At 50.9% G+C, this 13,276-nt stretch overlaps 1 protein-coding gene across 1 annotated transcript in view; it reads right to left on the minus strand.

Annotated features, from left to right (window-relative positions):
• The window catches only part of Myh9 (myosin heavy chain 9), an 88,704-nt gene that overhangs the window by 7,658 nt on the left and 67,770 nt on the right, over positions 1 to 13,276 (minus strand). Inside the window, exons 19-32 of the mRNA XM_020168471.2 lie at positions 11,951 to 12,111; positions 11,059 to 11,167; positions 10,000 to 10,131; positions 8,572 to 8,778; positions 8,007 to 8,144; positions 6,975 to 7,098; positions 5,359 to 5,530; positions 4,386 to 4,598; positions 3,867 to 4,011; positions 2,461 to 2,667; positions 2,151 to 2,255; positions 1,738 to 1,890; positions 1,306 to 1,554; positions 117 to 329 (exon numbers count right to left, since the gene is read on the minus strand). Of these exons, the coding sequence (XP_020024060.2) occupies positions 117 to 329; positions 1,306 to 1,554; positions 1,738 to 1,890; positions 2,151 to 2,255; positions 2,461 to 2,667; positions 3,867 to 4,011; positions 4,386 to 4,598; positions 5,359 to 5,530; positions 6,975 to 7,098; positions 8,007 to 8,144; positions 8,572 to 8,778; positions 10,000 to 10,131; positions 11,059 to 11,167; positions 11,951 to 12,111 (2,328 nt within the window). The remainder of the gene's footprint in view (positions 1 to 116; positions 330 to 1,305; positions 1,555 to 1,737; positions 1,891 to 2,150; positions 2,256 to 2,460; positions 2,668 to 3,866; positions 4,012 to 4,385; positions 4,599 to 5,358; positions 5,531 to 6,974; positions 7,099 to 8,006; positions 8,145 to 8,571; positions 8,779 to 9,999; positions 10,132 to 11,058; positions 11,168 to 11,950; positions 12,112 to 13,276) is intronic.

The following is a 13,276-nucleotide window of genomic DNA, read 5'->3' on the forward strand; positions in this document are numbered from 1 at the left end:
GCCAGAGATACAGGCAGGCACCTGAGGCTCTGGACTCAGTCCATACATAATCCTGGCTCCACATGACATCCCCACTTGATGCCTTCCTGAGACCCAGCCACCAGTGCAGCACTCACACTCTTGCCCACGTCATCCTTGGAGCTCATGAGGTCCTCCATCTCCGTGCGGAACTGCTTGTTGAGCCGTTCCAGTTCTGCCTTCTGCTCCATGGCCTCCTCCAGCGCCCGGGCCAGTGACAGTGCTTTGGTCTCCTTCTCTCGGGCCTCTGCCTCAGCTCTGTCACGTTCCTCAGCGTACTTGGCAGAGATGGTCTTTTCCTCGGCCAGGAGCTGGGAGAGAAGAGAGTACCATGAGGCCAAGGCTTCAGACTACTGTGGGCACCACAGGCAGACCCAAGGCAAGCAGGCCCAGGGTTGCTGCCTGAGAACTGGTTGGTTCCAAAGATGACATCCAGTGTGTCCTCCCGGCCAGACAAGGGCAGAGATTCCCCAGACGAGGGCAGAGAGAAAACCTCTGTTTTCTTTTTCTTAGTGAATAACAATCCTTTATGTCACATGCTCTCCTTTAAAGAGAATTTACAGGATATTAACACACACACATGCACACAAACTTGGAAATACTTTGGCTCTCTGGAACAATAGGTTGGCCTGTTTTTTGAAAAGAATGAGAGTGTAACTGCTTGGAAGCCTGAATCCTGTGTAGAGCCCTCCTCCAAGGACAGTCTTAGCCCCTCTGGTGTCTGTTCTTGGCATGGACCCATCCGGCTTTATCCTATCTCCCCACCTTCCCATTCACTTTGCTCTATTCCTCACTTGTGGTTGGTAACCTTTTCCATGAAGGGCTGGAGAGTATGTTGCCTAGTTTGGAGGCCCTATAATCTCTGCAGCAACCACTCTCTGCCACTACAGCACACGAACAGCAAGAGACAACATGCTAATGAATGAGCATGGCTGTGTTCAATAAAACTTTATCTACAAAAAGCTGGTGGCTGAATGTGACTGTTGTTTGATGACCATTGATTTTTTTTTTTTATTATTCTGTTATTCTATCTGGCCCCGGTGCCTGCAGCTCCATAAGCTGCCTCAGACATTTTGGAGATGAGGAACAGGGTGAACGCATGCACAAAACATAAAAACTTCTTTACAGCACCTTCCATCGGTGGCTTTCTTCCCAATCCCCTATGCAGGCTGGAGACTGAGGCCTCGGAGCACCTGCTCTACCCAGGTTCTGATTTCACCAGCCTCCATTCTAGGCTATGGTGCTGGAAGGAGCGAGGAGGTAAAAGAGGCTGTCATGGTCACCCACCTGGTCAAACTTCTTCTGCTTCTTCTCCAGGTTGGAGACGCTCTGTCGTTGGTGGTCCAAGTCCACAAGCAGGTCGTCTAGCTCCTGCTGTAGCCGTGTCTTGGTCTTCTCCAGCTTATCATAGGCAGCAACTTTCTCCTCATGGCGCTGGGTCAGCCCCTCCAGGTCCTTCTGGAGCTTCCTTTTAGCTTCCTCTGCAGTCTCCAGGCACCCCACACCATCCTCCATCTTCTTCTTCATGTCGGTCACCTGGGCAGGAAGAGGGAGAAAGGAAACACTCACGATGGCACCTGGTCATGACACACCCTTCTCTTGGACACTGGGGGTCTGACCTGCTGCACCATGAATGAACCCAAGGAGCCAACCCAGTTATGGACAGACCGCTCCCCGCCCCCCATTGCTTCCCTCTTCCATTGGGCAAGAAAACGCCACCTGGGCATGAAGAGTAGCAATCTGCTTCTCCAGGTTATGCTTGGACTCCTCCTCCTCCTCCAGCTGCTCTTTGAAGGAGTTCTTCTCATCCTCCATCTGCTTCAGCTTGGTGCTCAGGCTCAGCTTCTGCCGGGTCTCCTCCTGCAGCAGCTCCTACTCCGAGGACAAGGAGAGCAATACTCAGAAGACATATCAGAACCTCCTGTGCCCCACACCTCCAATGGTGAGAGCACTGGCCCCTGATTTAGGGGGCAGCTGCATAAAGAATGGGTGGGAGTGGGAGGGCCTAGGATGAGAGGGTGATCAATTAGTTGTGCTTTGTGATGAAGGCCCAGAGGCCTAGCAGCTAAGGTCGTATGGGCACAGGACCCTCCTAGGAAGGGCCAATTTCTGGGTCCCAACACTGTCCTTACCTGAGTGTCCTGCAGCTGAGACTCCAGTGCAGAGAAGTCCTTGGTGAGCTTGCTGGATTTACTATCAGACTGGTTGAGAAGACCAGTCACATTGTCCAGCTCAACCTGCACAGGGAAAGGAAAGGCAAGACTGTGAGCCAGGCCAGAAGTGTCCTGGCACAGCTGGACCTGAGTCATAAGCCAAACCACAGGGTCTGACTGAGGAGCCAGCATGAGGAGAGGGTGTGGGGGAACATGCCTGTGGATCTTATCACAACTCATTTGGTGGTGAGGTCCCATGCACAAGCTAAGGGTCCAACAGAAGCCTCACCTGCAGTTTGGTGACCTTGTCAGCCAGCTCGGTGCGCACGCGCTCTCCCTCATTGAACTTGACCTGCAGCTCCTGCAGCTGAGCCTCTACCTTCTTGCGTTTGTGCTCAGAGTCCCCCTTGCCCTGTAGCAGGGCCTTCACCTCGTTGGCCAGCTCACCCCGTTCACTCTCCAGGGTCTGCTTTGCCTTCTCAAGGGTGGCTTTCACCTGGAGAAGGAGGCAAGGACATAAATGGAGCATCTGGGCCCTAGCATTTGCCTAGTCTCTCTAATCTCACTGGATAGCCAGTGACTCTAGGTTCAAAAATTGCTGCTTCTGCAGCAAAACGACAGTTGCAGTAAGAGCCCTGGACTCAGAGGGATGTGCCTCCCTTGTCCTCCTCTCTCAGAGGTTGGTCAGAGACCAGTCCTCACTTGTGAAGACTTAGCTCCTGACCACTGGAATAAACCCTGCCAGCCTTCTTCCCTGCATGAGGGCACTGTTCTAGTAGAACACGCTGCTGTTAATGCTATGGTTTTAACAATATTTGTATCACAAGGAAACTACAGTTGTTCTTACACTTGTAAGCTTCTCTGAAATGTGATACTCAAAGTAATAATGAAATGTTCTTTCAAAAAAGAAGAAAGAAAAGGAAGAAATCCAACAATCCTCTGCTACACAAGACTGAGCAAACTCGCCAGGTTCCAAAGTAAGCTGGACCCCAAGAGAGTGCAAAGGTACACTGCGTGACAACACTGAGGAACATGGTGGGCCTTGACACACAGCATGGGTGGAGGCTGAGGGGACAAAACCGTATGTTTCTAAATAAACTTTACAGGTTGCCACGTGGACGAGCCTACTGCTACCAAGTGACAATGAGCTGGAAGCCACTAGAAGGCAGAGCTTGTCCTGCAAAGGAGCTGCCTAGTCATCAGCTGCCTGACCAAGAAGTCAGCTGGACAGACAGCACCAGGTTCCCCAGTAGGATACCAGCTGATGGCATGCTGCAAGTGTTCAAGAGAGGACCCAGAGTCAGCAAAGGGACGGCTAAGGCCTTATGACACTCAGTCTAGGTTGATCCTTTTCCTTGATGCTTTCTGGTCTGGCAGGACATTGAATAGATAAAAACAGTATTTCAGCAACAATAACTTACTAAGCTCTTACTACCTAAGTGCTTTACATGTAACACCAGCTCAACCTCGTAATCATGAGATGGACCAATCATTACACTCCTATATGGACAGGGAAACTGAGGCACAGAGTACTTATATGCCTAGGTCACTGACTAAGAGCTGGAGCCTGGCCTCAGACCCAGGGCAGTCTTATGCTGCAAGCCTGGTTTAGAGGCAGCAAGGTCCAGAGGAGCAACCACTGGAACTGTCCTCCCCAGAAGCAACTCAACCTCTTGGAAGCACAGGGAGCTTTACCCGCTTTGTCTGCTCCAGCTGCTCAGCCAGCTCCTCCACAGCCTGCGAGTGCTTCTGCCTCATCTCCTGGATCTGGGCCTCATGAGTCTTGGCCTCCTCCTCAAGGGTCTTCTTTAGGATGTTCACTTCCTGCTCACGTTTGGACCTGGGCAGAGAAATGCCCTCAGAATGGAGGTCAAGGACAGCCTGGCAAGGGCACAGCCATCCCAGACAGCTTCTCTACCACTGGTCTCCCACCTCAGCCATTCATCCTATAGCCCAAGCTGACAGGCATAGTTTGCAGAGGCTTCTGTGCCCTTTCAGTCTTAGAGCCCACCTTGTCTCACTCCGAACATCAAGCCAGGTTCTTCGACAGGGCTTCTGCTCGGTAGAGAAGCTGCTAAGGACCCCCAGTACCCATGCTCTATGGCACATGAAGTCATGTGTTTACAGAGGCCAGGGCCCCAACTTCTAGACCACAGCCTCCTCCTATGTCACAGCCTTCCCCATGCTCGGTGACTTGGCCTGCCCCATGCTCACCTCAGTTCTTGCTGGGCAGCTGTGGAGTCCAAAGTATCCTCCAACTCTGTTTTCAGAGCCTCCAGCTCTTCTCCAAGATCCCGTTTCTGTTTCTCAGCTTTATTCCTAGAAGCTCGCTCAGATTCCAGGTCTTCCTGGAGTTCAGAAATCTGAGACTCCAGCTCCCGAATCTTCTTTAGGGCCATATTCTTCTGAGCAGCTTCTTCTTCCACTCTGCCAAAGAGACCAATAACATCAGTATGAGGCCCTTTTCACCTTTTCACCTTTAAGGAACAGAGCATGCAGAAGAAGCATACTGGTGCAGCCAAAGCTGCATTTGGAAGTCATAACCATGGCATGTAGGCTCACGCTCAGTAAATCAACAACAGAGACAAAAGAAAATTTAAGAGCAATACTACTTTGAGACCTGGAAAACAGGAATTATTTATTTTCCAAATTAAGATTCATAACTTTAAATATAAAAAATTTCAAAGTTCAATATAAAAAAGAAGAAAATAAAATGTTACAGTCCATGGTGACTGCAATGAAATAAAAATATGAATGTGCTATGGACTTTAGATGATTAAGAGGTAGCAATGTTAAGTCCACCAACTGTAACAAATATATCATTCTGGTGGAAGACGCTGATAATGGAGGAGGCTATGCATGGCAGGTGGTGTAGGGGAATAGGAAACCTATGCCTGCTGTTCAAACTTGCTGTGAATCTAAAAATGCTATTAAAAAATCTGTTTTTTAAAATTAAATGTATGTCTATAGCCAATAAATAGGAAAGGGAAGGGGAGGGAAGTTGGGGCTGGGTGACAGAGTTGTGGACAACTTTTTAAGGATTACAAACACAAAAGACAAAGACACTCTAGACCTTCCTGTTAAGGCATAGGAAGTGTTTTGCTCACAGCTCACTGATGCAGTGAGAGCCAGGCAGGAAGCCAGCTACAAGTGCTGGCACCAGCCAGTGCAGTGGTCAAGGCCTCACCTGGCCAGGGCAGCCTGCAGCTCCTCCTCCTTCTTGGCCAGCTGCATCTTGAGCTCAGCTATCTGTGCCTGCAGCTCGGCAATCTGGTCACTGAGGTCTGTGGAGTCCCCCTCCAGCTTGCGGCGTGTCTTCTCCAGCTCCTGTCGCTGCTTCTCCTCCCTGCGGAGGCGCTCTGCCAGGGAGGGGTGGGAGGGGCCACAGAGCTCTCAGTTGCTGCAGGCTTTATGCCTGCTTTTAATTACTTACATAAAACTACTGAGCATTCATAAAACATAAGGTTTAGAGGGTCACCACACACACCAGCCATACCCAACACCAGGGGTAGGAAGAGAGCTTTGCTACAAACCATCCAGGCCCCTGTATCTCTGTGGTCCATGGCCTGTCCTTCCCAGCTACGGCAACTGTACTCAAGTTTATTTCTTGTTTTGTACCACATTTGCTTGAATTTGAACTTAGACAATGGAAATGCCTTGCACGAACTCTATAAGTTCAGAAGGGCAGAGTCAGGGTTCAGTGTCTGGGTTTACTTAGGTAACTTGATCTTCCTGTGCCTCATATGAATAACTAGGTGGAAGACAATGTGCTTCATTAGGCTGCTATGAGGCTCAAGTGAGTTAACATCTTAAAGCACTTTGAATGGGGTCCAGTCCTTCAAAACTGACACCCAAGGCTAAGAAGGTCTAAGAGAACTGCTGGGTGACAGGCACACAAAGGTTCCCTCCTACCAGGCATGGCTGATTATTCTTTAAAACAGTCTACCAATGTATAATCCCACACGCATTCCGAATGCGCTCTGTCTTTTACGGTCTGTTAAGGTAGCAAGCGTGCTACTAACGGACCTCTTGGATGATCAAGCACTTGGACTCCTCCAAAACGAGGGACACCCTGACTTACTCATCCCATACTCATAAGGAGGCCTGGGCAGGTCCACGACACAGGAATAGGGAAGACCTCCTGGTGCCCACCCTGCAGTTTTGGCTCTGTATTACCAGGCCTGGGCTGAAAGTTCACAACGATCTGGACTTTCTGTTCCCCAGCTGTCCTCTCCTCTCAAAGGGCAGGACGGGGGCTCCTCAGAAACCACAGACTTATGCTTCACTCCACAGATTCCCAGAACTGCCTCCCTGCCTCAAGTCCAGCACTGACCCCTGGCAATACCTGTCTAGTGCTTCATACCACACATGTTTGTGTGTGTTTAATTCAAGCCTTGCAAACACCCTATCACTGTGCCCCTTTATAGGTTAAGAGAAACTAAAGCCCAGGGAGTAAGCAGCAAAGTTTGAAGATGCCACAGCTTGTAGGAGACAATGCTGGTCAGCTCTGGGGGTCCAGCCAAGATCCCCTTGGGAAGTCTTGACAGTTTCTAAAATAGTGGTGGCCAACAACAAAGTGACACGAATCTTCACACTGAACAATCCTTGTGTAGGGGCTCATCTAGGCAGCAATGGGGCCTGGAGCTCAGACTCCCATGAAAACTGACATTGTCCTCTACAGCCTGGTGGTCTGGGGTCTTAAGGCAGCACCTGGGGCTGTGCAGAGGCAAAGGTTCATCTGAGCGCTGTGGAACCCTCAGAGCTCTGAGTCAAACAAGCATGTCCATGCCCAGCACACCTCACCTTCCAGATCAGTGATCATTGCCTCATGCTTGTTCTTGAGCTTGGCCAGGCTCTTGGACTTCTCCTCTTCTTCCATGAGGTTCGAAGTAAACTCAGCTATTCTGTCTTCCAGCAGCTTCTTCTCCTGGGGGAGGGAGGGGAATATCAGGGTTCAGAGTCAGCTGATCACAAATACCTGAGCTCTCCCAAAGCATGACTTCCTAGAAATGTAGAACTGAAGGGTGAAGCAAACCCTTAAATACTTGATCAAGCTCACTGGACTTACTAGATCAAAGGGGTTACTTTGAAAGGTCACTAGCTCTCCTAAAATAGCTGCATAAACCCCCTTAGGCCCTGAAACTGTGGGTGTCCACACCCTTCCTGGCCCTGCATTACCTCTAAGCTCAGGTAAGAAAGGCTTCTAGGTACTAGGGAGGGACGAGTGGCCCCATCCCTTAAGAGGCAGCCATATGGCTCCTACTCCCTTACCACACCACCTTCTCTGTACCCAAAGTGAAAGGGCCGTCCTCCTCACCTGCTTTGTGTGACCACCTCAACACCTACCACACACCAGTCACTGGACAGATGTCTTGCCACATCAACTACCTGCCCTCAGAGAATCCAGGGCAGTACTCTGACCCTGTCCTGCTTCCTCTAACACATTCCCCAGCTTTGTCGGCTCATTGGGACAGATGCTGACAGGGACCCAGTCTGTTCTCCGAAGACACAGCTACCCCTCAGCAATGGCTGGGGCAAAGCAGCCCACACCTTGACACCAAGCCACCAAGACGCCCCACCTCCACCAGTAACTAACATGTGCTATGGCACCCGAGGGTTCAACTCTTCAAAGCTTGGGTCACAAAACCTGAAGAGTTTTACCAAAGGGAGATGGCAACGCTTTCTCCAGGCCCTCCTCATTTGTGAGAAATCCTTTACACACAGCCCTGGTGCCCAGAGGCCTCAGGCACTCTGGGAGGAGTGGCTACTGCGAAGCACAGCAGGACAGATGGCAGGCATGGCCCTGAAGGGGATGGTTTGCCCTTCCCTGCACACCTTGGCCAGTTTGCAGTTCTGGTCTTCCATGATGATCTGGTCCTCCTCCAGCTTCTTCAGCTTGGCCTCTGTGGTCACTTTCTCCAGCTGCAGCTTCTGCCGGGCACTCTCCTCCTCCTCCAGCTGCTCCTCGAGTTCCTACCAGGATGGAAAGACTATGAGAAGGGCGTACTCCATGAGTGCTCAGGTACGCCCTTCTTGTGGCGGCCCACATGTGAACTGGGATCATGGCGTTGACTCGCTGGTGCACGGATAGGCAGGGCTTCCCAACCCAGCTCTGCACCAGTGTGACAGGCAGAGGGCTAAGCCAAGGGCTTCCTGCACCTCAGCCTGGTGGAGCAATAACCAAGAAGAACTCAGGAGGCTTCGATGCTCAACTTATCACTGAGATGCACATGTATGGGCCAAACTCTGCAAGGATGCCCAAGTGGGCAAGTGAAGAGCTGGCTTCAGTGACAGGTGTTATGTGCTGTGGTTTTGTGTCACTGCTTCCCAGGGCCACCAGTCCTGCACCAGACCCCTGGGTTCCAGCCCCGCCCATTCCTTGCAGGGAGGCAAGTGTAACCTGGATGTTCTGCTGCATTTTCTTCTTCTCTGCCTGCAAGTGCTGGCAGCGCTCCTCTTCCTCCTCCACCCTGGCCTCCAGGTCATGGCAGATCTCCTCCAGCTCCTGCTTCTTGGCGGTCAGGCGGGCCCGGAGCTCCTCAGCCTCAGCACACAGCTCGGTTTCTGCCTGCAGCTGCTCCTGTAGCTGCAGCTTCTCCGCCATGAGCTGCAAAGAACATGTGGAAAACTTAAGTTCCTTGTGGCCTCCTTGTTATAGTCTGGATCTGAAATGTTCACAAAGGCCAGGTGCTTAAGGCTTCATTGCAGCAGATGGCATTATTGGGAGGTGGTTGTTGCCCTCAACGCAGAGAAACTTAAGAAGATACTTTAAAGCAACTGAGGCCAATAGGAGATGGGGACCAGGAACTAGAGAAAAGGTTAGTTTGAGAAGAATTAACTTAGAAGGTAACACACATGCACAGGAAAGCAATGAGAGTCAACTCCCTATATAGCTATCCTTATCTCAACTAGCAAAAACCCTTGGTCCTTCCTATTATTGCTTATACTCTCCCTTCAACAAAACTAGAGATAAGGGCAGAACAGTTTCTGCCTGGTAGTGAGGGGTTGGGGGGTAAGGGAGGGAATGGGGGGGGGAGAAATGACCCAAACATTGTATGCACATTTGAATATAATAATAAAAAGAAAAAATAAAAAGAAAAGATGAAAAAAAAGAAGCATTACTAGCAATAAAGGAGGATGAAAAAAAAAATTATTGGGAGGTGGGAGAAAGTTTAGAAGGTGGGGCCTAGCTAGAAGAAGGAGGTCACTAGGGGTGTCCCCAAGAGGGTGTAATGGGACCCTAGCCCCTTCCTCTCTTTCTCTCTGCTTCCTGGCCACCAGGAGGTGAGAGGCTCTGCTTCACCATGCCCTCCACACCGTGCCATGATGCCTCACCACTGGCCCAGAGACAATGGAGCCAAGTGACCATGGATTAGAACGTCTGAAACCATAGGCCAAGACAAACCTTCCCTCTTCTTAAGCTGTTCACTTCAGGGATGGAAAGCCAATAAACCACACTCCTCAAGTGGATCCAGGATGGATGCTCTGTGGCTCAGACTCCCAGCTGGCAAAGAACATGTGGACAAGACCAGCTTCCGTCTAGAGAGTGCTTAAGCTCTCAAGCAGCCACTAATACGTCCTTTGTTCTTAGCCATTCCCCATGAGCTTCAAAGCAAGACCCCTACAAAATGGGCTGAAAGGTTATGTGGTGGAGCAGAGGCTTGAAACCAGCACTTTTGAGCTTCCAACTAACTCCCTCCCTTCAACATACAACCCCAAAGGGGCCTGCACAGACAGTGAACACTACTTTCCTATAGGACTGACCTGCCTGCCTACTGGTGGCCAGCAAGTGGCAGCCCTGGGAGTGGCTACACTGGCTGACACCCACCTGAGACTGCAGAGTCTCCATCTCCGTGAGTCTGTTCTCCGCAGCCAGCTGCTTCTCCCGCACCTTCACCAACTCCTCCTCCTTAGCCATCATCTCCTCCTCCTGTCGGCTCACCTGCAGCAGCGGCTTGACCTAGGAGAGGAGGAGGAGGCAGGGTCAAGCTCAGCTGGAAGAGGCCTACTTCTTGCAAACCACAAAGGTGCTCCCTCACCTCTATGGCATGATCTCACAAGAGCAACCGACACACCGGGGGAGAAGGTGCAAGAGGGTACAACCTTCCTGGAAGTCAGTTTGGTGCTCATGTTGCAGGCCTCTGACTGACCAGTCACAATGCAGGGACACCATCACATACATGTGAGGATGCTCATAACAGCAAGACTTAGGAATGAATAAAGGCCCATTGTCGGAAAAGTAGCCAGGTAATTCTGATATGTTCTCTATGAACACTACGTGGACTTCTAAAAAACATGCTGATAAGAAATTTTAAATGGAAGTGCAAAATACAAGACTGTTATACAGTCAAAGCTTAGTTATGTAAAAATGAATGTGGTTTATTTTACATAGCTGAGATTTACTGAAAGTGAGAAATGGAGAGAGAATACTGAAATATCTACTGTGATGCTTTGGGATAAAGGGATTATGGGTGAATTTTTTTCTTCATAGTGTTTTTTGTTTGTTAAGTTTTCAATTACTATAAATTATCTATGAGTGATTTTAAAAGGGCTGGGAGGGCAGTTCACCATGAGCAAAGCTTCTGAGTAGCCATGTGGCATCTCGGAAGGACAGTGCTTCCTGAGCCACATGGGGCGGCTGTGTGCTGGGCCCATCAGACAGGGAGCTGCTGTCCGAGCCAGCCCAGTCCAGTCACGGCCATCTATACCAGAAAAATGCCTCAGTTCACACACCCTAAACCCCACAGGACAGGGCCATCTGGGCTCATGCTGCCAGACACAAGGTAGCTGAACGCAAGGCTAACGCTACACACAATAAGCCCCACACAGAGACTGACGGTCTTTCCAGCTGCTCCAGGAGCACTTGGCCGCAGTCCCCAGCACTCACCTTGGTGAAAAGCCTCCACCACTGCCAGTTGCGCAGCTTGAGGTAGGCAGCACAGTTTCTCTGCAGGACCTTCATGGCTGTCAGCTGCTGCTGCCGTTTGGCAAAAGCCCTGTGGGCAAGGAAAATGGTCAGCAACACAGTGCGGGGATAGGCAAACACAGCCCAAAAGCCCTGACCCACAAACCACTGGTCATGCAGGGGTGACAAGGCCTGCCCTCCACTAAGGAACACATGGTGAAGGCCCCATGTGAACCAGCCACATCTGACCCCACTCAGCAAGAGCCGTAACTGACTGGTCATCAGTCTGCCTGTGCCCAGGGGCCTTTGCATTCAGCTGCCCAGTCCACATGTGCCCAAGTCTGAGCTATTATCGGAGGACATTGGTAGTTGATGCTTTACAAAGGGAGGTTGTAAGATGTTGGCTGGGGGGACTCTGGACAAACAAGGCTCCATTTGTCTCAACACCACAAACTCATGCTCCTTCACTCAGTGTTTAGAACACACACTGGATCACATCCTGAAACACAGATGCCTGCTGTCCTGCAGGGCAGGAGCCCAAGCTCCCTCAAAAGCTGCTCCAGACTAAGGGGCACCTCCTCCCCTGGGAGTACAGGCCTTTGTGGGGACAGGCAGGGCTTGAGTACTGTCCCCACAGGTGAAAGACTGAGGCACAATGAGCAGGAGCTTTGGGAACAGCAAATCCAACCACACAGTTGTCACTTCCCACCAGACCTGCTATCTCTCAATGGCACACCCCTTTCTACTCCTGGGAAGCAGATATCTAGAGGCAAAGGGACAGAAAAAGCCTGTAGACTTAACCACTACTGGCTAGGTGCTCCTCAACAGGAGGGCAGGCAGGGACTGGTCAGGGGGTGGGGTTGCTAGAACTCACTTCCTGGCCAGGTAGCCCCTGCAGCAGGCCTGGAAGCCTATGATGACATCGGTGATCTTCAAGTCCCGCTCCTCCTCCAGGTGGGCCAGCACGCCAGCCCGGAAGAACACTTTGCTCTGGCCAATGCGGTACAGGTTGCTGTCAAGCTCCAAGGCTTTGATCTAGTGAGAGGAAAGCAGACCGCTGACTCCCACTGTGGACCCCAGGAGGGAGCAGCTGAGAACCCGCCTTGGCCAGGCAGAATGGGGCTGAGTACCAGGGATCCTCCAGCAGCCTGTTGCTCCTCACCCAAGAGCCTTCTGCCCAGTGCCAAAGAGAGTGGAGCTTAGGGACCATGAGAAGAGGAAGAGGCAAGATCCAGCACAGAGCAAGGTGAGAAGTCAGACTTTCACAGAAACATGGGGTCTCAGAGTTAAAGGGAACATTGAGGTCTTCTCTTCTTTCCGTTTCCTGCCTTTGCACCCTGGAATCACACTCCACAAGTGCCCAACAGGTCACCTTCTAATGGGAGGCAGTCAGGCATCACTAGAGCTAAGATAAACCATATGCCATCTTGGGCCTCAGGATCCAACACTAGCTAGGGAACCCTGGGCTTAACCTCTATAAGGCCACATTCCCTCCACTATAAAATAGGAATCTTATTTTAATTTAAAACGGAAAAACAACATTCAAAACAAGTAATTGTACCTCCTTGGAAGCAGGACTGTAAGAACTAAAACAAAGAATGCACAGAAGTGCTAAGCACAGGCTCAAGAACCATCAGCATGGAGGAAGTCATTAACTGGAGCAACTCAAGCAACAGCCAACAAGGAAGGATATGTGTGCTATACCCTATCTGCCTGCCTGCCTGGTTGCCTGGGAGAGAAGGGATTTAGTGCAAGTTCTCAACACAGTGCAATCAGTTCTCTGAGTGTCCACAAATGGCCCTGTAGTACAGGAAGCAGCACTGTTAAAAAGACAAAAGACCAGGGCAGGAGGCACCAAGTGGTCCTATGCCCTCTGCCACCCAACCCTCTCTCTGTGAGACAAGCTCTAGGACCCCTATCTTCCCTGTAGAGTCAGGGAGGGAACTTCAGCACTGCTGGAGGAACACAAAGTCCAATCAGCCAGCAAGTGACTGAGGCTCCATAGAAGAGGTGGTTCAGAGGCGAGCTGCAGGTACTCCCTCTGCCCTTCCTCTACTGACTGACAGGCCTCTGGAGAACAGGGAGCTGTCCAGACATGGACGGTCTCCATGTCACTGAATATAGGCTTCTGCACATCTGACACGTTGAGTGTTCTTCTCTTTCCTTCCCACCAACTACCCGCACCACCAGTCCATCTCCT

The sequence above is a fragment of the Castor canadensis genome, chromosome 8, assembly GCF_047511655.1.
Source record: "Castor canadensis chromosome 8, mCasCan1.hap1v2, whole genome shotgun sequence".
NCBI lineage: Eukaryota > Metazoa > Chordata > Mammalia > Rodentia > Castoridae > Castor > Castor canadensis.